Consider the following 25,805-nt stretch of genomic DNA (forward strand, 5'->3'; position numbering starts at 1 on the left):
GAATCATAGAATAGTTTGGGTTGGAAGTGACCTTAAAGATCATCCAGCTCTAATCCCCCTGCGATGGGCCGGTACACCCCCCACTAGACAGGTTTGCTCAGTGCCCCACCCAGCCTGGCCTCGAACACTCCCAGGGATGGGGCATCCACAATATGTGGGTTTAATTCTCAGATATCATCAAAGCTATCATTTAGATCAGCATTTTGGAGTTTCAAAGCTGTATTCGAGGGAGGATTTTTCTTAAAAGGGAAGACGCGCATGAACTTTTTGTTGTTGCTGTTAGATGTGTTGCATAGTGGAGTCTTCCCCCATTCAGAAATGCCCTCCAGTGGAGGGTGACAGCAGCACCCCTTTCAATTCTACAGGGTCAGGAGGGTGTAGCTTCAGCTCTGGCAGCCTGCAAGATCCTTAAAGAGATGTCCCGCCTGGAGACGAAAGCAGCCTGTATCGTGAAAGAGGCCAAGTATGAGCAGCTCGCTGTTGGTAAGTAATGGCACTTTTTGAATGGCATTGAAACTTTAAGAAGGAACTGCCATTGGAAGGCAAGCAAGTGAAAAAAATACTGTTTCAGTTGTAAAAGGTCAGCTGTCATGAATAATTTAACAGCCTTGCAGCACAGGCAGTCCCAAACATTCAGATACAGCAGAAAGATTTAAAACCCACTCGTTTTGGAAAAATCAGTGTTCCAAGACTGGCCCCCTGGGTTGCATGGAAACTTTGCTGCTGCTTGTTGGTATTTTAATTGTCTGATCTTAGTACAAGGTATGTTAGAGTGATGTGGAAGATGGAATAACCAAAACACTTCCAGGCTCACAGCAGCCTGCTTTCCCTGCAGTATCAAGCTTGCTCTGTAAGGGCCACTAGAGCAACAAGTTTTAAGTTTTGTCATTGCTGCTAAAAATAATTTGAGATTACCTCACCCAGAAGAGGGCCAAGTGCACAGCAAACTGCAGCGAGGCTCAGACTGGTTTCACAGCAGACAAGCCGCCCCTCCCTACAGCAGTCAGATCCCAGCATCCGCACCTCTCCCCTTTGCTTGGTTTAGAAACAGATGTCTGCACACAAGCTTCTCTGCTGATCTGACTTCAGTTCAATCCATACCTTCACTGATGTGAGGAGAGGGCTTTAAAATGCACCCTACATGGAAACAAACGCAGAGGCTCCTCTCCCTTTGGAGATAGTTCATCAAGCAGCTGAAGGCTACATTATTTACACACTGATCACATTTTGTTGCTACATTATTTACACACTGATCACGTTTTCCCTTCTTCTCACAGGGCCATTATTATTTACAAAAATTAAAAATCAGGTTCTCATATATTCACAGGGCTCAAGTAATTCAGTCAATAGAATTATGGGACCTAATCCAATACACAGAAGTTCTGCTTATTGGCTTTGAGAAATATTAGATCAGATCCTCAGTTTTAATTCCTGGCCTGGATTATGTAAAGCAAACTTTCTTTAAGAATGATAAATACCACATCAACTAGAAAAGATGTCTGTATATCATGTTATTTTAAGTGCACTTGATCCTTTCACCCAGCCTCACAGTGTAACAAGGTGTAGGCTGGCTTTGGAAAGGTACTGAGATAATCAAGTGAATCAGTAGAATGGAACAGACACAAGAAGTCAGATCTTGTCTAATGAGAATTTTTTTTTTTTTTTTGAACTGTTTAAATTTATCCTAGTTTCTAAGCTCCAGGACCAGTTTCTCTGGAAACAACTACGCCATAACACTCCACCAAGCCTAATGTTATTTTATGTCCAGTAGCTCTGTCTTAAAATGAAGGATTTGTTGTCTACAAGACAAAGCTGAGCTGCTCATCTTCTTTAGTCTGTTCAGGAGAGGGAGGACAGCATGACAACTCATCCTTCAAAGTCTAAGAGGATCACCCAAGAGATACATTTTTTGTCTGTGTTTCCTTCTTATGACAGAATTGTTTAGTGAATGCTACCACAACAGTGAGGAGAGAGCATTTGCTCTGTTGGTGAGGAAAAATCAGCACTGGAGCAAAACCACATGCCTTCAGCTGGCCACAGAAGCAGATGCAAAGTCTTTCTTTGCACATGATGGTGTCCAGGTAAGTTTTACACGTCCCCAGGGTCTTAAGTTGGACACAGGAGAGGATAGCACAGGAACCGAACAACCTCATGAAATGTATTCCCCTGAGAGCCATTCTTCAGAGAAAGGACTCTTCTCTCCCCCTAGCAACAGACGAAGAGGACATTATACCATGTCCTTGCCAAAGCAGCCCAGCTCCCCCTTTCCCCACCCTCTCATCCAGCTGGCACACAGACCAGTGTGCTGAGGAGAAGGTTTAGCCTTAATCCATCGTGTGCATTTTGCTTTTTATTCCTTCCTTGCTCAAAGAGAAGCATCAGAAAAGCACTGTAAATCTGCCTGGGGCTAAATGAAGCTGCTCCAAGATGCGGGACAACTCCTTGTTCAGATTCAAGAGAGAGCTCACTGATAAAAGTTAAATGAAAATACTATTCAGCTTTGCTCTCACAACCTGAGTTCTCTCTGCATACACAAAGCTAAATTAAGAGTGATGCTACTTTTATCTCCCAGTGCCTGACTTGGGCTTCCTTAGTACTGCAGATGTTGTTTAATTCCATTTGGCTTGCTGCTCTTTCCACTGGTCTCTGCATAACTCCTTGCATACTCAACATCTGCAGAAGGACACACAGAGAACCTGTTTGCTCTGAAGGTGTGAGGTTTCCAGAGCTTTCACTGTCTTAGGAGTCACTGAACATAGGTGCACTTCATCTGCAAGTACGTTTTTGTGATATCAAAGCCATCTCTTCTCTTCTTGACTTGCAGGCCTTCCTGACAAAAATCTGGTGGGGAGACATGTCTACAAGCACACAGATCCTCAAGTTAATCTGTGGATTCTGGTGTCCTTTCCTAATCTACACTAATTTAATATCATTCAGGTACAAACATAGCTAATTGGGGCAAGCGATAAGTAAGTGATGGAAAATAGGCCATAAAAAAATATTCTGACTCAAAATTTCTCCCTGAAGTGATTAAAACAGTAACATCACCTAATATCACCTAACCAAATCAGTTTTCTATGGGGCTGAGGGATTTGTGTGTCCTGTGCTAGTGCCTGTTGCCACACTTAAAAGATCAATGCCACGGTTTCAGAGAGATCATTCTATTTTGCACAATCCCCAGAAAAGCCTATTGGAATTCTGTCAGCTCCAGATTCTACACAGCAATGTGTAGAATTTCTTCAGCTGTAGCACCATTTGTTTCTAGATTTGGAGATGCCAGGCTCAAACTTCAGTGTCCTGTCCAAGGAAAACAGCCATCACGAAGCAGTGTTGTCAGCCACAAGCCTTAATAACCATAAGTCAAACTTAAAAACATAGGACTGACATTAAATGATCAGTCAATCAGAATCAGTTAAGATTTTCAAATTCAGTGCCTTACAACCTTGGGTTTTCTTGAAAAAAACCCCATGCACAATAAATCCCAACAAAACGGAACAAAAAACCCCACACCACAAAAACCAATGAAATAAAAAAAATAAACAGAAAAGAAAAAAAAAGAGCAGCCAAGCTGCTCAGACGGTCATAAAAACTGAAGATCTGAAACTTTAGGAAAACCTCATAACATCCATAGAATCGTATACAAATCATCAGAATTGGCAATATGAAATGACATGTTACTATGAAATACATGTTTCTTAACTCTTAAACTACATAAAAAGCAAGAGGAAGACTTGTTTGGCAATGCTGACTTAAGATTTTCCTTCTGCCAGTATCACCAAAGATGACTTTCTGGCTGCCAGATTCACAAATTCATTCAATGTGACATTTCAGCAAAGCTTTCATGGAAAGGTTTAAATTATTATACATAAAGTAATCCTTTCCAAATTTCCTTTTTTTTGCCTCCTTTCCCTGGAAATGCAAGAACTGACACGTCCCCTACTGCTTCTGGCATTTCCCCTCTTAATTGCTACTAAGAGTAACTAGGAATAGAGCATTGGGCTCAGTTTTCTAAGACTGAGTGAGGGATTTATTTCTGCTCAAATCATAAGCAGTTTGAGGAAACTGAGCATCCTGCTCCATTTTTGTGAGGCATGCCAATTACCACTTCTCTGAATTTTGTGGGTGACTTCAGGCTCCTCCTTTAAAATAAACAGAATTTGTAAAGACAAACCCCAACAATTTTGCATTTTTTGGTAGCTCCCCAGCAGATCAGGTCCAAGATAAATACATCCTAGCAGTTCTGTATCAATGCCAATTTAGGAATGAAAAATGGCTAAGCATCATCTTTGAACTAATGCATTTATTTCCTTACAGTGAGGAAACACAATCAGAGAATGAGCCAGAGCCATTTAGAGAGCTGGACAGTTTGGATTCAGAGAGGACTCTGTTTTTGTCCAAGGAAAAAGATGGGTAAGTTTAAAACCATCAGTTAATGTCACTTTTATGACAACAGTCAAAGAACAGGACACTTCTTGTGGATTAGTGACCAGTTAATGATCTAAGGAGCAGCTGAAGGGCAAGAAAGTCATTACTCCTCAGGAAGTGCTATGCCCTCTGATTACTGCTGTTGTTGCTCTCTTAAAGGAATATAGAAAATAAACAGGGACATAGCATTGCTTTAAGGAGACACCACTTAACTTTTTCTGAGCAGGTAATTTCTACAGACCAAGGAATTTACTTGGGAATCAAATAGGAGTTCCTGACATTCCCATCAGCTCACGATGACCGATGAACACTGGATTTTAGGAAGTTATCAGATTACTGAGCTGAGCAGAAAGAAGGTTCTCAGCAAAACCTTACATCACTGCATACTTTCCTACAATGGTGCACTTGCACCCATCAGTACCAGGGAGTTTTATGTTAAGTCAGCTTCTCATGCTCCTAATTTATATTTTAACAGATGAGCCCTGAGGAACCTTATGAGTTAGAGGGAGCACCACACAAATGGATAATGGAGCAGAAAGGTTTTGTCAGTTACTTGTGGTCAATCACAGATCTGTGATTCAGAACAGAATCCCCCCCTACACCTCTACCACACACTCATCACCAAAACCTGGGAGACCACAAGGACTTAAGTCGGGATAAGTAGACTTTTGATTGGCACAAAGTCCTCTTAGTGGCTAAATTGTGCTAAATAGCCACTTAGCTTTTCCACGATTTAAAGAGAACTTCAGAATACGTGACCAGTGGTAGAGAGGAAGCATCATCTGCAGTATGAAGTCCTGGACCAAGTCAGAGTTATTAGGTTCTATTTTTACCTCTGGCATTTAACTGCTGGTATATTGGAGAAAATCATTAGTTCTTCTTTCTCCCCCCCTAACCTATAAAATAGGTGTAAAAGCATCTGCCTCTTGGGAGCTATTTGTAAGCAATATCATAAAGCACTTCCTGAGTGCAGCATGGTTTGGTCATTACATTGTGTGTTCCAATTGCTGTTATCCTAGCAATTTATTTTAACAAAGAGGCTCTCTCCCTCCCAGATCTATTTCAGCATCTTACAGTAAAGCTGCAATTATCTGTTTATGATATTAGCCTGTTACCATGGGAATGTATCTCATGATGTCATAAATTGAGAGGTAGTACAGAATCAGGCATATAGAAAAGATTGGCCGTGAAGAGAAATTTTTCCTTGTAACAAATGTATTTAATAATTAGCAAGATCGTCAGAGGAAATTAAAAACTAGTAAAGAGTCATTGTTTATTTTCTGTGAGGTGAAATTGAAGACATACCCTAGTGTGCACATCCTTTGTCGGAGATCACACTTCTCAGAGTCAGAATCACAAAATTAAAGATCCAATAACATCCGTAGCTCACACAGGAAAGCATTTTATGTGGAAACAAATCCTCACACAAAGATCAAATTGCTATCAAACTTGCATTCTATGCACAGGATAATTTCCATTGCCAATAGATACCACTTCATGTTCCAAAACACAGCAAAACAGTTGTAGATGTACAGGTCAAATTTCCCTTCAGTTACCAAAATACTTGTGTCATTCCACGACACTCAAAGACTACGGCAGTAAATAATTTATGAGATCAACTCTTTTTGCTAAAAGGCTTCTATATTGCCTTTTTTTTTTTTTTTGCAACTTGCTCTAATTTAATCACAAAGGGCAGGATGCCAGTTCTGCAAAGGAGTAAGGTATTCTTCAGTAGGTCTATCAGATTCCAGCAAGGATAATCAAGAATCACAGGCTTAGTATGATCCAGCACTTAGAGAGTGGGTCAGAAGTTTAAAGTCACAGCAACAACAAGAACTTCCACAGACAAACACTGCAAGAAAATTTTAGAGCCAAAATAATTAAGAGCTGACTCACAAAAATTCATTGGCCATTTTCTTTTCTTTGCTATTATTTAGGTTTATAAAGAGCAATTACCCTTCCCCCTCCCCTTTCCTTGTGCATTTGCACTCCATGCGGGAACCCAATGAAATTACAAATAAAACTAATACAACTTAACTGAAATAACAAAAATGTGCACATAATTTTGATGTGACTTTGTTTTTCAAAACCTTTTTTTGGTTTTAAATATTTCTGCTATGGTAATGTGATTGCTCTGACTTCTACAGCCTTCCCCCTTGGCCAGCCCCAGCATCTGCCTGTTACTGTCTTACAAGAAGCTTTATATAGAATAATATTGAGCCTATTCCCATGAACTAATTTTAGGAGATTGTCACCAAGTATGTATTCTTTTTGGTTTGCAGAGGAAATGACACACTGGAAAAACAGAACCCTTCTGCAAACACAGCATGGGCGACATTCATGTTTACCCGGTGGAGAAAATTCTGGAGTGCCCCTGTAACTGTATTTATGGGGAATGTTATAATGTACTTTGCTTTTCTCTTTCTATTTACTTATGTCCTTTTACTGGACTTTAAACCACCTCCACCTCAGGGTCCATCTGTTAAAGAAATTGTACTCTACTTCTGGGTGTTTACCCTTGTCTTGGAAGAGATCCGACAGGTGAGTAACCTGCATCACCTTAAAAACAACACAGTAAAACCTGCAGCAATATTTTCAATAGATTTACAATCTGTATAACTGGACAAGCTTGGAGATTTCAAGTGTCAGGTGCACAGGTGAACAACACAGAACTTACCTTATCCAAAACATCTCACCTCTCTCTCCCAGAGCAAGCTTTTCCTCCACCATATAAACCTACAACTCTACTTCTGTTTTCCCATCCTACTCCAGCCTTAGCCAAGTAAGTGGGCTGCTAGCATTCAGATATTCGTCACTTTGTAAAGTCCCACTCTGGTTTCACTCCCCAGAACTAGATCCTCCCACCACAAATAATGTAAGTTTTACTCTACACCTGGAAACATAGCAGACAGCTCTACATCCTTTTAGGAGATTCTTCCCTGCTGGGGACCGTTTAAAAAAACCACAAGTAAATGAATTCAGGTTATTTGTGCCTTTTCCTAAAATACTTTTCAACTCAAAATATTAGCAGATCTCTTTTGGGTTTTCTTTTCTTAAAAAAAACCCAACCAAACAAAACCACCAACCCCCAAAACCCCTTCTCCATTAGTCTCCCATTACTGGTTTTGGAATGCCCTCAGTTTAAAAACTGAAATAATAACAGTGGTGCAAGTGTGCTGCCAACTGTGGATGCATAAAGCTCTTCTCTTTAGGCACAAAAAAAAGCAGTTACAATCATTTGCTCTGGAAGAACTTGTAGGCATTCATTACTTAAGCAACAGAGACAAGGAAGTTTGTCACAATGTATTTGAAATTATGCAGCAAGGCCATAACCAGAGGATGACATGGAAAACATCTGGATCAAAGAACATTTCATTATAACCTGTAAAACATGAAGACTGCCAGGCTAAAACCCAATTAAGAAAGCCAACTCCCTGCCTACATAATCAAATGTGCCTTTACTGACAATTCCAGTGCACAAATGCCAAATCTGCTCATGCTGTTTAGATAGCAATGCCTAGAAACTGAACTCTGACTGGAAGCTGCATTAACAGCTCCAATGCTGACAAAAATCACAGAATGCTTGTGCTGGAAGGGACTTTAAAAGTCATCTAGTTCCAAGCCCCTGCCATGCACAGCTTTCCCCGGGCCGGGTTGCTCAAAGCCCCACCCAATCTGGCCTTGAACTCTTCCAGGGATGGGGCATCCACAACTTCATTGGGCAACCTGTTCCAGTGCCTCACAACCCTCACAGTGAGGAATTTCTTCTGTAAAAATTTTAAATCAGGCCTCAAAAATTCCACAAAAATAAAGATTTTTTTTTCTCTTTTATCTAACTTTTGTGTTTTAAAATGGTAAACTGAGCTTATGTTTCCAAGCTTTCTTTTTTTCCTTCTTATACTAGGAATTTGTTTTTTCTCTTTGCAACAAGACAGAAAAAGGAAACAGGTATTATGTTAAAACTCAGAAGGTAATAGTGAAAGTGGAGACAGATCAATACCAATGATTATTTCTCTTTTTCAGAGTTTCTATACAGAGGAAGACACAAATTTAATGAAAAAATTTAAACTGTATGTGGAGGATAACTGGAATAAATGTGATATGGTGACCATCTTTCTCTTCATAACTGGGGTAACCTGCAGGTATATATTTACTCCATGTGAAGTGGTCAGCATCAGTAGAAAGGGCTATGTACATCAACTGACAGCTGAGTTTCATGTGCTTGAGAAGACAGGCTCTAACATTCATTTTTACAAGCTTTGAGACATGTTTCTGCAGTAGGAGCCTCTAAAATTCTGTGGAAATCATGAAAGTTGCTCCAGAGACCAAAAAAAGACATATTGGTATATTCAAACACATGTACTGAAAAACTCTGCTTTTTTTGTTTTTGGAAATCCTTTTTACTCAAGGTATCTTTTTTTTTTTTAATTTGTTAATAAATCTCCTTGAAGCCAAGAGAGAGAAAACAGTGTTCCTCCATCTTTTGGCTATTTCTCATCACTGTACAGACATTAGCAGTACTTGTTGAGAGCTGATATTTCATTCCATGTGTTCTGCAGGATGCTGAACTCAACTTTTCAAGCTGGCCGTACAATACTCGCCATTGATTTTATGGTGTTTACACTTAGACTTATCCATATTTTCGCAATTCACAAACAACTTGGACCAAAGATCATAATCGTGGAAAGGATGGTAAGTGTGCAGTCTGTCTCAGATAAATACTTGTGCCTTCTAACAAATGGAGAGTAGGAAATCTTGTCTTTAGAAAGGAAATAACTTTATAATCTGTCTTTATTTTTACATTTTTAAGGCTTGTCATTTTGCATATTCCTGCATTTTATTATAAGATGCAATGTTTGAAATAGATCCTTCCAAAGAGCTCTGTAGTGCATTAAGTTGGTCCCAATTTAATAATCCTTGTACCTCACCTAATAATTTATCCTCAGATCTGGCACATGAAGAGCAGTCTTTGCCTTTACTGCTATTCCTCCTACTTCCTAAGCTGTGTGCATCCAGGGCAAAGACCTCAGGCAAACAGGCCACATACAGAAGAGCTGGGCTTCCAATGAATGACTTGGGGAAACAAATTATGGTTTTTGCAGCAAGTGCAGAAAAAAAAAAAAAAAAAATCAGTGAAAAAAGATAGTTACAAGTTTCCTACACGAGCTACTCTTACTTGTACATTGTAGCTCCAGTTACAATGAAAACGTATCAATACTTTGTGAGCAGATGCTGGAAGATGTTGATAAAATATTTTTATTTATTACCGCTCTCCTGCAGGAAATGAGACATTGGGATTACAGTTACTGTGCTTGGGTATGTGTTGGTATGTCGAAATAGCTTTTTATTTAGGCAAGTTAATCCTCTAGGTCTATTAGCCCATGCTAACTGATTAATAGAGTTCATCAAATTGTTATTACTATTACAGAATCTACAAATATTTGATTTGTGACTAACAGCAGAACTCAGTAAAAGCTCTACAGTCTAAACAAGCGTATCCATTGAATAAACATAACTACCAAGCTATTTGGATTTGTCTACAAATGCAATAACTGGAACTCTAACATGACATTTGGTTGGACTAGCAAAAGGGTAAATGGCAAATAAATATTTGTTCTTGTTCGTTATCTAGCTTATGGCATTAGCAAACTTCTATTGTAAGAGCACAAGTCAGATGTACAGCTCCTAACCCTTCCTTTGCTGCATGCCAAGCCAAACCAGGGCCTTGGACGAGTACTACCTGTGTCCACTCTGCTGGCACCTGATGTCCTGCAAGATAACACAAGGACTGGGAAGATGCAAAGAAGAATATAAACAGCAGCCTAGACAAAAGCCTAACACAGGACTTTTCATCTTCCCCCCACCCAAGCCAACACGATGCCTCAGCTTTGGTAGTTCAGTGCTGAACCTCGCATCAAATGAAGGAACAGGGAAGGTCACTTCAGTAAATGGAACCGGCTTGAAAGGTTCGAGGCGGTTCGAGCAGGACCATCTCCCTTACTTAACAGAGAAGCAATCCCAGATGGCCTCTTACTGTCTTTCTCCTTTATAGCCTTGCTACAGAGTTGCTGAAACTGGTCTGGTAACCACTAAAATGCCAGAACAATGCCAGAACAATGCTCATTCCCAAAGAGACAGCAGCCTGGAAAAAGATACTTCCAGACTTGTCACTGCTCTCCCATCACCGTGATACCCTTACAGCCCTGCAGCATTCCTAAATTTTAGATCATTCAGAAAACAAAACAGGTTGATGAAAGTCAGACATCAGCTCTGTCTTGCCTGGCTTAGAGATGATGTTTCTTATCAGAACTCCAAGTAACATCCTGCAGGTCTGAAATGCTTATGCTTTTGGGTAACTGTACAATCCAATAATCTAATTGAAATGAATCTACAGTCCCTAATGAACTCTGTCAGATTAGATGGGGAGAGGATGAAGTGTTCCTCTTCCACCAGGGAAAAATTATTGCACTTGAAATGCATATTAGATTTTTTTTTTTTTTTAAGTAAGTGTTTTAGGATTCAATTACTTCTGCTTCTGTAGAGAAACACAATGTTTAAAAGCAGGAAGCCCCGAAGAGAATCCTTCAGATGCATCACTTAGCTTGAAAACTGAAGACAGAAGCAACCTGATCCTTGCAGTCTTCACTGCCTGCTGTATTAGTGGCTCAGTATTCATCAATGAGCACTGACTGCTACCAGGATTCTCTGCTGCAGCAGAACTCTTGTAATTCACAGTAAAGCAGGCCATGGTACTGAGATATGACACAGAAAATATGCACTTAAAAGGAGCAATGAGAGTCGCTTAAAAGATAAAATGTGTATCATTTTTAAATGTTTGATGATTGGAAAGCAAGATTTTAATTTAAATTGTGCCTTTATCTAAATGAACTACCAAAGAAGAGTGCTTACTAGAGGGCCAAGGACAATATGGTAACAGCAAGGTCAGGCAAGGAATTCTGTGCATGGAGCTATATCCTATTCCACCTCCTTTAACCTAAACAAGCTTGTAAAGAGACAGAATTATTTGAGCCATATTCATACAGAAAGACTACTGTTCCTTGACTATGCAATCACAGTCACTACCCCTCCTTTTCTCCCCTCCCCCTCTCTTTTGTAGATGAAGGATGTTTTTTTCTTTCTATTTTTCTTGAGCGTGTGGCTCATTGCCTACGGTGTGACAACCCAAGCTCTGCTTCATCCCGATGACAGCCGAGTGGAATGGATATTCAGAAGGGTTCTTTATCGTCCCTACCTTCAGATATTTGGCCAGATTCCACTGGATGAAATAGACAGTGAGGAAATTTCTTTCTCCCTAACTTGGCCATTTTTGAATGCACACGTCTGATTAGAGTGTGGAATTCCTTCCAAGTATTTCCCTTTTTCTGTTTTTTTAAATCTTTGTCCTACGGGCCAAAGCTTACACGTTACTATCACACAAATAGTGTATTTGCAAAGAGATAATGGGCATTGTGGAGTTACATTAGAGCATAAGGGCTGGCCCTATTTAGATAAGCTCTCAGAAACACTCACACAAGGATTTGGTTTTAAAGGCTGGCATACCTGCTTTCAGTTCGACTCATTTCCATTCAGTTTAACCTAGACCTTGTGTAAACTCAAATAATAAATCACAGCTCCTCCATACATTTTGGCAGTAGTTTAATGTGACAGTGTTAAAGCAGTACCACTCTGCCCATAAGCAAACACATTTTTTAGAATAAATACTACTCTAGAGCATTTATTTACTCTGGAGATAAGCAATTACTAGCTTTATTTGATTTGGGCAGCTTTATGTGCAGCATTGCAAACAAATCAACATAAAAATAATCACAGGACACTAAAATAATTAGACATAAAAGTTCAAAGGCAATGTTTCTGATAGGTAAGCAGGTAAAATACAGAATAAGTCTCCTCCCAAAGAAGTCTAAAGTAACACCACAGCATTTAGCCAGAGAAAACAGTGCTAAATGTCACTGGCAATAATGAAGTGGGATTCAAACTCAGAGTAATATAAAATGGAACCAAAAAACGTGCCATAGACACAAACCAACCAGTAAGCATTCTCTCATGTTCACTCTGCTTAATAATAAAAAAACCCCCACATCTTAGAAAAACCAAAAAAGCCTGAATGACACATGAGAGAGGAGAGTGATTCATGTCCATTTTAAATGCCTGTGGTGTAAGCCTGCACAGCACAATCAATCACCCTTATTTCCATTAAAGTAATTGGAAAGAAACAAATATTTCTGGAATAGGATTCAACTCATTTGCCAAAAAGTCAGATGTAGCACTCCCTAGAAAGGTGTGTTTCTCTCCTTTGAAACTCCAGTGGGTGTCTCCACCTGGGTAAATAACCGGTTAAAAGAAACAGAGAAAAAAAAAGAACCAATTACATGGGCAACTTCCAGAAGGGATTAATTTGTTCTAGTGCCCTCTGGGGCTTATTTCTGTTTAACATCTTTATGAAATACATGGAAAGGGAGAGGGGTAATGAAGAGGACAAAATTTGCTGACAAAACTACATCACTGGGCCACAAAGACAAAAACTGACACCTAAGAGAGGCAGAGGAGCCTCATGAGTGCTGGATCATCAAATGAAATTCGGCATAGATAAGTACAAGGTAGTGCCCTTGATGAAAGCAATCCCAGCTTGGTGAGCTTTGATATAACCATGTGCTCTAATGAATGTAACCACGGGGTTATCTGTGGCACTGGGGAAAAGGATTATTAGGGGAAAAATGGAGGAAAAAAAAGTAAATATCATTATGCTACTCTAAACTTGTGGGTTTAATTCATAGCTGGAGACAGAATACAGAACTAGACCTGTCTGATGCAGTAGAATCAGCTGTTCTTCCTAACCTCCATTGCAAGCTCAGACACACAAAGCACTTTAAATTTAGAACAAGGAACCCCATTCCCAATTTTTACTGAGTTTTCTCCCTAACCCACACACCAGGCATGAGGACACAAGAACGTGGGGGAACTCAGAGGTGGTTTGATTTTGAGAACTCAAAACTAGTCATAAAAGGATACAGCCCTTTCAATACAATCCCTTTTTGGTGAACATTACCACAAAGCCAGCTGTGACAGCCATCCTGACTCTGAATGAGCAGCCAAGTTGTGGAGGTCTGCAGTGTCCTAGGGCTGCAAATATCTTGCACAACAGTGCAATGTGTTTTCAGGTACACAATCGTGCACATGATTATACTTTCACAAAATCAAATAAAGAAACATGGCATTAGGATTTCTCATAACTATTCTTTTCCTTCATCTTCCTTCGCAGCATCACGAACGTATCCCAGGAACTGCACCTTTAACCCACTGCAGATCCTGCAGCAGAACACCCCATCCTGCCCTAACAGCTATGCCAACTGGCTCGTCATACTCCTGCTGGTCATCTTCCTACTCATCACAAATGTCCTCCTTATGAACCTCCTGATTGCTATGTTCAGGCAAGAGTGATTTCACTAAGTATCATGACAGAGGCTGCAAAGGTTTAAGTGGATGCCCACATTTACTACCTCACTGCTGGCTATTCCTTTTGGAATACACTTATAATTTTCCTAATGAATATTACTTGGGGACTGATAGGCAGAACTCTGTGACTATATAGCTCTTAAGTTCTCATCATCTTTACTCTAGCCACATTGGAGACAAGGAGAAAAGGAGCCTCTTTTACTGCTAAAAATTCAATTAAACATGCACAGAAGGGTCTGAGGCCCTGGCTGCGCTGCATCACAAATCTGCAGGTGCACAGCAGCCATAAACTTGGCAGACTTTACAGTGGATGATTTGCACATCAGGGAAATGCTTGTTGTCAACACAGCTAATAATGATTCATTTGGCTGAAGAACTGATGTGGCATGTTTGCTGATCTTTCCTGAGCAAAGTAGAATTACCTCTCTTTAAAAAAAACCCAAGAAACCAAACAAAACAAATGTATCTTTTAATATTTGAAGACTGCAACTGCAATTATTGTAATATCTAAGAATTTGCACAAATTTTAGATTAAATTAACACTACTTGGTGACCTCGCTGTTCCTTTTTTAAAGGAAAAACAGGACTAAATTTTGTTATATTCATCTTTAGCTTGTTGTGGTGAAAGGAGTTACATACTTTTATTCCTCCCCCCAAATTACAGTTACACTTTTCAAGTTGTCCAGGGCAATACAGACATCTTCTGGAAAGTGCAGCGCTACAACCTGATTGTGGAATACCATGGCCGGCCTGCCTTAGCACCTCCATTTATCATTATCAACCACATAACTCTGGTTCTCAGAAGACTCTTCAACAAAATGGAGCACAAGAAAAAACACCTGGGTGAGTTGTTAACAAATGTGATCAGCAACTGGAGAGCCTGACTCTCTCCTAGGAGATGGTGCATGCATGAAACAGAAGAACAAGTCAGATTTCCTTAAGCCAAGAGTCACAATTAATTTTTAACAAAGAGTGCCAGGAGAGTACAAGTGAAAAATTAAGGTTTATAATGTAAAATATAAACAGTTTCCCACAGCATCTTGATGCATCATAGTTACTACAACAAAGGTGGCAATATAAAACAGGTTAAAGGAATTTGATTCCTGAAGATTTAACAGTTGATAGGCTTAACAAATAGTTATTTCATTTGCTCCGGAATTTTAGCAATTATTAACCCTAAAAACAATCTTCCTTTAGCATATCAACCTTTCACTACTAGTATCAGAGCAAAGGGAGTAAAATACAATTCTTAACTTATTTTTTCCACAGAAAGAGATCTTCCAGCGGGCCTCGATCAAAAAATCATAACATGGGAGCTGGTGCAAAAAGAACATTATCTTGTAAACCTTGAGCAAGAAAAGAAAGCAAGCAATGAAGAAAGGCTGAAGGCTACATCTAATAAGTATGTTATTCTGACCCACAATAAGAGTAACTTGCAAGCCCTCAGCTTTCCATGAGTTCAACACTGAAGTGCTTGTAAAGCTTATATAAAGGGTCCAACTGGAATGCAGTTAGGAAATACATAGTCCATGAAAAAATGTGAGAGGCCAGCATCACTACAATGTTAGAGGAGTTCTTGTCACTCTTGAAGTATGTACAATTATAGACCTGCAAGTTCCAGCCAAATCTGTGGCCAAGCTCAATGAAAATCTTATTAATGGAGAAAACAGTGGAAAAACAGTTCATTTGCTATACTGCAGCACACGTAATTTCATCCCCTGTAGGAATACAACCCAGGCTTCTGAATGGAAGGCTAAGATACCTTGAATTATAGATGCAGAAGAACAAATATTTATGACTTTATGGCATGGGACTGAGTCTCCATTTGTGTACTTCTCTGTATTTCCCCTAGGAATACCACTTCAATTTGTTTAGTCTGCTAAAGAATAAGTCCTAAATTATTATTCAGAGGTTTAAACCTTTAAGTGAGACTCAAAGTAGTATATGCAGGGAGAACAGAAACATCTAAGACAGCAAAGCAGTGTTTAAAGAAGCTTTTAACACCTGTTCCAGCTGTTTTCTCTTACAATAAAACAGACTTCAAATAGAGGTGCAATGGGTGTGAAAGTTACCATAATAAGTAAGTTCCATGGAAATGTTCCTGTGCTGTCTGCTTTCTTTCAAAACAAACCTCCATCTCTCCAACTCACAGAATAGCTAGAGACCAGAACAGCATACTTATGTTCTTGGAAAATACTCTTCTCCCTCTAATTCACATACACCCTTAATTCATCATAATTTAGAATGATTATATAGGTTTAAACTTTATTCTCATAAGCAGATCACTGACAAACCCTTGGAGTGAGTGCTTAATTGTTGAGACCATGCAATAGATACATGTGCAATTGCTTCCAAACAAAGGGCACTATATCCTTTATATAATATGGAATAAAGGTGATATATCATAGGTGAAGTTACTGGAGGGGAAAAGTGAGAATCCATCCGGCTTCACAGTATTTCAGGTATAGCAGAGCCAGAAGACAACTGGAAGAGATTCAAATGAACACCACCAACCCCATGGTTTTTATCTTTGCTCTTAGGTGGTAGTAGTATGTTTTTGAAATCTTATGAAACCCCCAGAAAAGTGATTCTTTGAATTTTGTTTGCACTGAACCAATCTCAAAATGCATTAGACCCACCCAGCAGCAGGGTTTTCACATAGGTGAGATTGGAACGTAGCCTGTTAGAGGGAAACTCTGAAATAGCAGCTAGGAGAAACCAGAGAAGGATTTGCCAAGCCTGTGAGGAATCAGATGCTAAGAATAAGGAACCGATGGGGGAACAGTTGACAAATGCAGAAAGCATGGGGGTAACTCAGTAATTTGAAGGCACTATATGGAAGGTCCTTAAGCAATCCCTTTGGGCTGCATGAAAAAGGGATTTGACTGTCAAGCCAGTTTCCAGAAATGAAAGCTTGCATAAATTTTAAGTGGCTTATCTCTTTTGTGGCCTCAGTTCTCACACCACGATCAGTTTCCTTTGGATACAGGTGGGAGAGACAAGTGGGTGAAATGACAAAGCTGCTCCTTTCTGCTGCCCTTGATTTCCACAGCAGCTGGGGCTAAATGGCCCTCACCAGAAGCTGAATGCCTGCCCTGATCTGTCATTTGTGAGTCCCTGGGCAACAGGTGCATGAGAATGTTCCAGAGATGCTGTTTTGCCTCAAAAATTTTCATGGGAACACCTCAAAAAGACAAAGCTTTCAGGGGACTGTGGGATGTCTGAGCAGCACAGAAGTGCAGTGAAGTTACACGTGCTTTGTGTTTTATGATTTCTTCTGAGGCATCTCCTTTTTGCTCAAGGTGTTTGCTTTGTTTCCACAGGGTGGATAATTTGTCTAAGTATTTTAGTGGGTTGAAAGAACAAGAAAAACGGTTTAAAGTTCTGGAAGCCCAGGTAAGTAGTATTTTCTAGGCATTTATATCAGCTTTAGGATTTCACCATCTTTCCCTCATTTAATGGTGGTTTGGCAGACCCTACTTAGGGACACAGGGAAGGAGAAACGGATCTGTATTATGGTTTCACTTTCCTTATTGCTTTCTGTCTGGTGATGTACATATGGAAAGGAACATTTCTGAACTCTTGTAGAAAGGAGAAAAGCAAATACAACATTCCTTGCTCAATTTGGTTGTTTACTTGAGAAGTATTTATTTCCTTTGTTAAAGATGCCTCTGGAATGAAATGCTTCATCTTCCTCCCTCCACTCTTGTCCTTCTCTTAATCTTTTCTTTTTTAAACTGTCAGCTTGGAAAATACTCACATTCTGTCTGATCTGACCTAATCTTCCTGTACATCAGTTTTTCTAATTTTCTTAAGATACCAGGTACCAACATCTCAAAGGGAAGTGTCCAGCAAACAGTTATGAAATCCAAATAATAGCAGGAAACTCTGTCTTGAGATTTTGATGACAAACCCTTGAAACATAAACAAACAACATTTCTTACACAGTCTGAAAATGCATTACCACCTGCTTTGTAGCACAACTCTTATTGTTTTCTTTATCTCTATGACTCTCCAGTATAATTTTGGCCTCGCTGAAAGTTCTTTATCTTAATACTCCCGCTACAGTTTCCTGCTCCCTTCTTATCCTTTTTATGGCTTCCTGATAAAAAAGTCAGGCTATAGAGGTCCAACAGAAACACACAAGGAATGATTTAGTAAGTTTGTGCCAGCTTGAGGTAATGCAATATACTCGCAAAAAAGGGCAGGTATTTAATCACTACCTATTTTGTAGATTTGCTACTGTACAGCTGTTATCTCCTCCATGGCAGAGGTTTTAACCAAAACCAACCTCTTGTGCACTCAACCAGCTCCAAACTATATATGTAAGTACTGAAAACAATCACAGAAAAGCTAATTAATACAGCTGAACAATGTAGTTAAAAAAATGCAAGGCAGAGAAAAAAAAAAAAAAGATTGGAAAATAACCCAATAAGGAGATACCTAGAGGTAATGGGAATATAAAGAACAGAATATTCTTACTTCAGAATGAAAAAATTACCTTTTGCAAAGTACATTTAAAAGCTTTGGGGCAAGGACTGTCATTTAGGGTGAGTTAGACCAATCTTACCCAGTTCAAGCACATAAACAAGTATCTATTTGCAACAGAGATGGCCTTAGGGGTTTCTTGAGTCCATGAGATAATCCTACTGAAGTACTACAAAAATATTTAAAATGCATAACAATAATCCTTAAAAATAAAAATTGAGCAATTCTCCTACCTTGTTTTAATTAACAGAATTAATTTGCCTTCAGAGCTGCAGCTATTTCTGTCAGTTAAAAATGTTGTCTTGTGTCCCAGGGCTCCACCATTTGGAGTTTAGAGACAGGAACAAGCTATTTCTCAGCCACTGCAGGATAGCCAACACAATAAAGATTTTGGATATCCTTCTTAATGACCTATTTCAATATCTACCTATTGCTACCTATTACACAAAATTGCCTCCAAAACCCATAAACTGAGCATATACATACTACATGGAAAAAAGAAGCAGCTGGAATACTCAACAAAGTTGTGACAAGACAAAACCTCAAATCACTCAGATTTGAGCTAACCTCAAGCTCTATTTAATTCTGTTGGAAGTTTATAAAACACTTATGTGAGCTGCTTCATTATCAGTATCCCCATAAAAAACCTCCATCCCATAGCAGGCTTCCCAGATATTTTAATACTAACTGCATAAAAATCAGAAATTTAAAAAGCTGAAAAATAAGCCTGTGTTTATCACTTACTGAGCAAATGCAAAGTAATACAATCTACACTGTCTTTTTTTCAACATTTTAAAGTTTCTTAAGCAATTACTACTATGTGCCCCTTGTCCTAAGGCTTTTAAATGAGCACATGACTTTTCCAATCCTATTAGGTGTGAAGAGTGCCGACACAGAAGCGCCTTTGCCACAAAGAAGCAAAACAGAAGAGCGTGCAGATCAGTCTGAGACTGACATTGAATACATTGATAATTAAATTCTATTCTATTTCTTCACATTACACCTTTAGTCCTACTAAACTACTAGAGAAGTAAAATCCTAATCTCATGAAGGCCTCAGGGCAAGCTCTGTATGCTAAGCACTATCAGTCCTTGACATTACTGAGGACTTCTTGGTCTTTCTTTCCTGTAGCTCCTCAGTCCTTTCTCCAAAACCATTCCATAAACAGCACTAAAAGCTTTCTCCTCCAGGGTGACTCTATCACCTTATTTTCTAAATACCATTTGTTCTCCAGATACCACACCCTCAAGCCACCATCATCACTGCCAAATTCCACATTTCTCTGATCAAGGGAGCCTCCCTTTGGAAGGGCCATCGTTTACGCACTGAAAAACAAGCTCCTTCCTTGGCCAAGAAATCAAGCTTGTACTCCTGAGCTGCTTAGAAAAGGAAATCAAGAAATAGTTTCCACAGGAAAGGGCCTGAACACTGAACCATTACAATCCATACAGTTCCTACAACTCTCAAACAATTGCACTCACCAGCTTCTCTTCCCACACTGGCTCCTAGGAGGCATTCCTTTGCTGGTATTCCTTCCTGAGAGCTCCTTACTCAGCCTCACAGACTCGAATCACCTGGGTTTTGTTGTTCCCGTGCCCCATCACAGCTGCTGCCAGTTTCCTGCTGGAAAGGAGCCTTTGCCTCCATGTATCACACCACATGGAATGCCTCCTTTACACCTAAACATCTGATTTCATTTTACTTTTCTTTCTCAAAGGTCAGGGGGAAAAAAAAAAAATCACTTAAGAGACTTTAAAACAAGAATGTGTACCAAGAAATATCCTGCAGACTAGGAATTTGGGCTGTTTGTGGCTTTTTCCATTACTTGAACTGGCTTGTACATTTTTAGCATACAAAAGCTCGCTGGCTTTATTAGAATTTTGCAAGATACTCCACTAAAATATCAATAGCATCCTCTAAGGGGAAATGTCTTTGGAATAATATAAACAGCATCAGAAGGGGGAAGTATTGGGCTGTGTCTGACACTGATAAGCTTCAGCTGCATTTCCTTACACATATAATATTGTCTCTATGCAATGTAATTGTAGATTGCACAAAAGCTTTCTGTTACCAGAGGTGGAAAAAAAAATAAATCTCAGCTCTGACCAAAATGAGCCTTTTATTAACAGATATTAATCTTGTTAAGATGGCTTCATGAAAGAGGCATTTGTCCAGTTATTCAGCTCTGCCCCAGGCCTGTGACTCCATTAGCAGCAATTGAATTTTGGTAGTCCTACCTGTTCCTCACCCTGGGCAAGCAGAACTCATAAACCCAGTAAGTTTGTACTGAGCTGCATTTCTTTGTTAGCATGTAATAGACATCTCACAACCAGCGCTCCCTGTGCTTGGCAGCAGCTTCCACTTTGAAATGGCTACTATTTTCATCGTGATCAGCACTCTAATTATCCACTGGAACCCAGAATCTATCCATTTGGACTTGCTATCTCCCACTCACATGCACTGGAGCAATCAATGTATTTACCAATGACCCATTAACTAATGTGATCCAAGTGCACGCTCCGGAGAAAAGACATTCTGCTCTGAAAATTAAAAGGTGAGCTTCAAAATAAGGAGCATAACTGCTCCTTTTACAGTGCTTTCTGCATCTTCTGCCAAATGATGCATCTGTTCAAACACAAAGCCCAAGTGAGTTGGGCCTTCCAGTTAATTATTGTTAAGATGGACTCCCCTCCAGAAGTAACCCCCTCAAACACCCTTCAGAGTTTGAGCAAGCACAGTCTACCAAGAAATATCACAAATTCTTAAGAATTAATCTTCCACTATGAAGTTATAAATACTACCCTTGGGATTGGTTCATTTAGAATACTGGCAAAAAAAAAGTCAGTTCACACTGACCTGAACTAGAGTTTCAAATCGTATAACCTTTCAAAGAATTTAATCTTTCAACCTTATTTATTAAATTTACTAACACTGTGGAAAAAACCTACTATAGTTGACATTCCTTATAATGTGATTCATTGTATGAGATGACTCATCCTAGGAGGGGATAATACATTGTAAAATGATTGAAAATGTTAAAAATGTGAGGTTTAGAACCTGTAAGACTTGAGGGAGAAGTTAACAAGATGGCAAACTCAGAGTAACACTCTAAAAGGTTTTCAAGACAGTTTTCAAATCAAATAAAGTATTTGGTAAAACTCTACAACTGCATTACTCAACATGGTTCAGAGATTAAATCAAGTTACAACTGGAAGTTTATTGTATCACATAAAACAAAAAAGTATCCAGTTCTGGTATCAGTATCTCATTCCTACAAATTCCCCCAATCCACACACAATCAATACAGAAGCAGCACCTCCAGGAAAGGACATACAAAGGTGCAGGTCAAGGATCATCACATCATATAACTGGGCACTGTTGTGCTTTCACCCTCAATGGCAATGAGAGAAGGATGTTTTTACACAAAAAAGTTAAAGGGTTTCCTTCCTGGGACAGGGCCAGGAGAAATCACATCTAGTGGAAGACTAGGTTTTACTTTCATTGTTTAAAAATCTCCACATAATGAGCTCATCACCTTTTCTCCAGGATTCTGCAGAATTTGGGAACAACTCCAAAATGTGGAGTTACTAGGAAGCCCTGCAGCCTTTTACCTAACACTTCTGTTTCTTTGGATACTTCAGCCCTAGAGCAAGACCCAGGGAGCTGCTCAAGCAAACAAACCACACCTTATGCTCTCCTGCCAGGATGCAACTATCCTGTGCCCATGGACTTCTCATAAACAGAAAGTCTGGAGTTTATTTTAGATAGCTTAATTTCTAACAGTATAAAATGTTCTTGGTGGCTCTGACACAAACTGTTGGACAAAAACCTATCACATGGTTTTCAGACCAGAAAAAAGAAAAAAAAAAAGCTACCACATGGTTTTCAGACCAGAAAAAAGGAAAAAAAAGAGAAAAAAAATGAACAAGTCCTGGGATGTCTCCAATGTGCTTCATCCTTCAGGACTCTTCCTCCTCCCCTTCATCGTCTAGTTTAGGTCGGAAATTTTTCCTGCTCTTCTTCTTACTGCAGTGGAATCCAACTGTTCCCACTGATGGCTCTTCAACTGCACCCCTAAACCTTGCCTCAAGTTTATATTCTGTGTTCTGGTCCCCCTCCATCATGCACTCCTCCTCCTCTGCTGCCTTTCCACTGTCACTGTCTAAGTGCCCCAGCTCTACCTTATCTTCTTCCCTCAAGTCATCAGTCTTCTTAAGAGATTTTCCTTTCAGATCTGTCTTCATCTGCTTCTTATCATCCTCTCCTGTTGATGTTTTCTTTTCCAGTCCGTCAACACCTCTTTTAGTTGGTTTGGTGAAGACAATCCTCCCAGCTCCGCAGCTGGAAGGGTCCTGGTTGAAGGATGGGGTGTAGCTATCTTGAGTAGCCGAGCTCTGTTGCTCCCCTCTTTTCTTCAAACCACCTAAAAATTCCAGGGCCACTGCCCTGTTAGTCTTGTCACTGGACTCTGAAACTCCCTCTAGGCTGTATTTGGTCCAGCGCTCTGGGTGTGCCACGTAGTCAGGCACCGCAGGAGAGGTATTGGGAGCCTGCACTGGTCTGGCTTGCTTTCCCATGTTTTCTGGGACCACGGTACCTGAAACTGTGGTGGGAGGCAATGGACGCTTAAACCTCCCATCAACAACATTATCTTCAGGCATTGAGGGCACAGACAGCTTGGCCGCCTCTTCCAGGCAGTCAAAAATGCTCTGGCTACGGAGAGAGAACATAGAACTCATGCCCCTCAGATGGAATGGCTGGACAGGAGATCTGTGACCGCTGTTTGAAGAGTCAGGGGTCTCCCCTGATCTGAAATCCCCTTCATCCACACATGGCTCCTTGGGAGATATTGTATCAACTTCTGCTTCACCCGCCAGCCCCAAGTCATCAGAGTCAGAATCGCTGAGCGACACCGTGTCTGAGGGCAGAGCTCCTTCGTAGTCTCTGGCACCATCATCCACTATCCCCAGAAAAGGTTCACCCGCCTCCTGGTCTCCCATCTTCGAGCTGTCACTCCACTGAGGTCTTTGATGTAGGCCCAGGAACAATTCGAAATACAGTTTTCCAAATGCCCAGCGAGTTTAGTGCCTAGAATACAAAGGAGCATAAAAACTTAGCTGTGAAATGAGAACCAAGCATGAGACCATCACTCTGTGTCATGAAAAATAATTACAACTGCAGAATAACAGTTCGCTGTGCTTTAGGGATTCCCAAGCAATTTTGCTTCAAATGAAAACATTATTTAAGGAATGAATGCACGTTACAATTAAAGATTTACAGGAGACTGAATACAAGAATATGAAGTAATTGAAAGTAGTGCTACCAAATTTCATTACAGATTACGGCAGGTCTAATTACTAAAAGATGAATACAAAGCTCTTGAGTAAATCTGAATCCCCCAAAGCTTATACATCTTCCAAGAGACAGCAAAGACCTCTGCATATTACACCCTGTGTTTATTCACACTGTAAAAATCCACAAAAAAGCACCCAATTTCTCACTTTGACTGGGCCATTACAATCCTTATTGCATTGCACTGTACCTGCTGTCACAACAGCCATCACGTTCTGCCTGTTATCAAGGACACTATCACCGATCCAGGTCAGTGGCAGAAAACCCACAAAAATATCAGGGCCACCGTTTCAAGTCTGCTTTAATGTGGCATAAAGTACCAGCTCCACTCCTTCCTTTGGCTTTAAGCTCTCGTGTCATCACTAGAGTCCAGGAATCAGAAAATGAGCCAGCTCAAGAAATCAATCCCATTGGACTATGAAAACTGATCACATGTGCCGTGCTTGCACACGAAAACGAGGAGAGGTTGCAACCACAAGCCTGCAAGAGCTGGCCCTTCAGTCAGTAAATGACAGCGTGATTTGAAGCCTGACTTTCAGGAGCAGCTGGAATACCTGACAGTGCCACCTGCTTGGAGGGAACCTTGCTGAACTCAGGTGGTCAATGATCACGCTACCACTTGCTGGGCAACTGGAAAGAGAGCTGGCATACACACATTTTGGTTCAGCTCACATGAATTATAGAAACAGTTCTAACATATTATTAGAATAAGCTTGACTACCTAATTATAGGCTCTTCTGAAACGATGCAGTAAACAGACATGGAAAGTCTGTTAGTCACTCACTTTCTCTTGAGACTGAGTCAGCTTCCCCTCCTGAGGGTCAGTTAAAGCCACCAAAGATCTCAGCACTTCCACCCTAGAAAACAAACATTTCCATCACAATACTGGAAATGTAGTTTTAAAAATAATTCCATCCCCCTGAATCATCCAAAGCTGCAGAACTGGGTTCTAAATCTGACACAAACTCATGGTAGTGTAAAAGTCCACAGATATTACTGAATTTTTGGCAGAAGAACAGCACACAACCTAATAAGGCAGGCACCACTATATTTACCCAGTCTCCACATTCACACTGCCAACTTTATCCTGCACAACGGAAGAGAGGTTTTAAAAAAATTCAAGCTGTAATTTGCACGTGCAGAAATCCAGTACTTAATAAACATTATTAAATGCAGCTAAGAAGATACCAAAATAATAGTTATGCATCGCAAACATTAAGTACTGCTAACTATTCAGACCATGGGTAGCGCAGACTTCTGTATTCAAAGAAAAGTCATGTTCAGAGCTAGGGACAGATTTTCATGAAGCATAAAACACAGAGAAACTTCTGAGGAACCCAACACACAGAGTGCTATGTTCCATGTCATGTTTGGCTGCCTTTGACAAAAAGGATCTGACGGCTGCTTTTGAAACCACTGCCCTCCGTGTAACCCCTAGTGGGTAATTATCTTCTTAAAATGACAGTCTTCTGCTTAGTTTTGGAACACATGAAAAGTGTCAACTACAACTCAGAAGAGGCCTTGAAGTGCACAGTTAAATAAAATAGCTGTCTTCAGGTGGCAATAAAAGTGTTCATCACGGGAATCTCGTATCTGAGGGCACTTATGACAGAAAGGAGAAATTTTGCTCCTGAGGAGATGTTTTAGCCTTAACAAGGCCAATAGCCAAACATGCTGGCCCTTACAGCACACCAGACTCACTCACAGGTTTGTCAGGGTGACATGATCACAGCACGACTCGGCAAGGATGACGTCTGCCCGGATGGGAAGGTCCCCAGTGGGCTCCTCCATTCTGGTGTTGCCCAAACAGGCTCTGTGCGTCTTCCCACAGCCTATGAGGAGGACGGAGACCTCAGTCACCCCAAACCACGGCCACAGGCCTGCTCTCATAGCACGGAGAGCACCGCACCAAAGCCCACACAGCCACTCGGGACAGGGATCCGCAGGCGCCCGCGCCAAGGAACAGGGAAGAGGAACGGGGATGAGAGCAGCGGCCCCTGGGCAGTCGGGGAGAGGAAGGTCACAGTGCAGCCCCAGCTGTGCCGCCCGTCCGCCCCGGGCCCAGG

At 40.4% G+C, this 25,805-nt stretch overlaps 2 protein-coding genes and 1 long non-coding RNA gene across 5 annotated transcripts in view; 2 read left to right on the forward strand and 1 right to left on the reverse strand.

Annotated features, from left to right (window-relative positions):
* Positions 1-19,722, forward strand: part of TRPM5 (transient receptor potential cation channel subfamily M member 5) — a 36,225-nt gene extending 16,503 nt beyond the window's left edge. The window contains exons 11-24 of the mRNA XM_008644265.2: positions 366-483; positions 1,936-2,081; positions 2,825-2,937; positions 4,315-4,410; positions 6,708-6,966; positions 8,449-8,567; positions 8,985-9,117; positions 11,543-11,717; positions 13,706-13,874; positions 14,564-14,742; positions 15,169-15,301; positions 17,223-17,295; positions 18,134-18,224; positions 19,263-19,722. Of these exons, the coding sequence (XP_008642487.1) occupies positions 366-483; positions 1,936-2,081; positions 2,825-2,937; positions 4,315-4,410; positions 6,708-6,966; positions 8,449-8,567; positions 8,985-9,117; positions 11,543-11,717; positions 13,706-13,874; positions 14,564-14,742; positions 15,169-15,301; positions 17,223-17,295; positions 18,134-18,224; positions 19,263-19,363 (1,905 nt within the window). The 3' untranslated portion in view covers positions 19,364-19,722. The remainder of the gene's footprint in view (positions 1-365; positions 484-1,935; positions 2,082-2,824; positions 2,938-4,314; positions 4,411-6,707; positions 6,967-8,448; positions 8,568-8,984; positions 9,118-11,542; positions 11,718-13,705; positions 13,875-14,563; positions 14,743-15,168; positions 15,302-17,222; positions 17,296-18,133; positions 18,225-19,262) is intronic.
* Positions 19,723-21,014: 1,292 nt separating this feature from the next.
* Positions 21,015-25,805, forward strand: part of LOC108444789 — a 10,831-nt gene continuing 6,040 nt past the window's right edge. Inside the window, exons 1-2 of the long non-coding RNA XR_001859491.1 lie at positions 21,015-21,033; positions 21,710-21,725. This is a non-coding gene — a long non-coding RNA (uncharacterized LOC108444789). The remainder of the gene's footprint in view (positions 21,034-21,709; positions 21,726-25,805) is intronic.
* Positions 21,585-25,799, reverse strand: TSSC4 (tumor suppressing subtransferable candidate 4). 3 transcript variants are annotated; one of them, XM_017726617.1, is made up of 3 exons: positions 25,445-25,799; positions 24,524-24,596; positions 21,585-23,475 (listed from the first exon to the last, which is right to left on the reverse strand). In XM_017726617.1, the coding sequence occupies exon 3, from the start codon at positions 23,385-23,387 to the stop codon at positions 22,347-22,349; it is 1,041 nt and encodes a 346-aa protein (XP_017582106.1). In that variant the 5' UTR covers positions 23,388-23,475; positions 24,524-24,596; positions 25,445-25,799; the 3' UTR covers positions 21,585-22,346. The 3 variants fall into 3 exon arrangements, with proteins under 3 accessions (XP_017582106.1, XP_017582107.1, XP_008642488.1); XM_017726618.1 differs by having other exon boundaries at positions 24,461-24,596; XM_008644266.2 differs by lacking the exon at positions 24,524-24,596.

The sequence above is a fragment of the Corvus brachyrhynchos genome, unplaced genomic scaffold (assembly GCF_000691975.1).
Source record: "Corvus brachyrhynchos isolate BGI_N302 unplaced genomic scaffold, ASM69197v1 scaffold62, whole genome shotgun sequence".
Taxonomy (NCBI): domain Eukaryota; kingdom Metazoa; phylum Chordata; class Aves; order Passeriformes; family Corvidae; genus Corvus; species Corvus brachyrhynchos.

Bases quoted from the DNA above. Each gene is read 5' to 3' on its own strand.
- TSSC4 (XM_008644266.2), bottom strand. From the start codon at position 23,387: ATGGGAGACCAGGAGGCGGGTGAACCTTTTCTGGGGATAGTGGATGAT.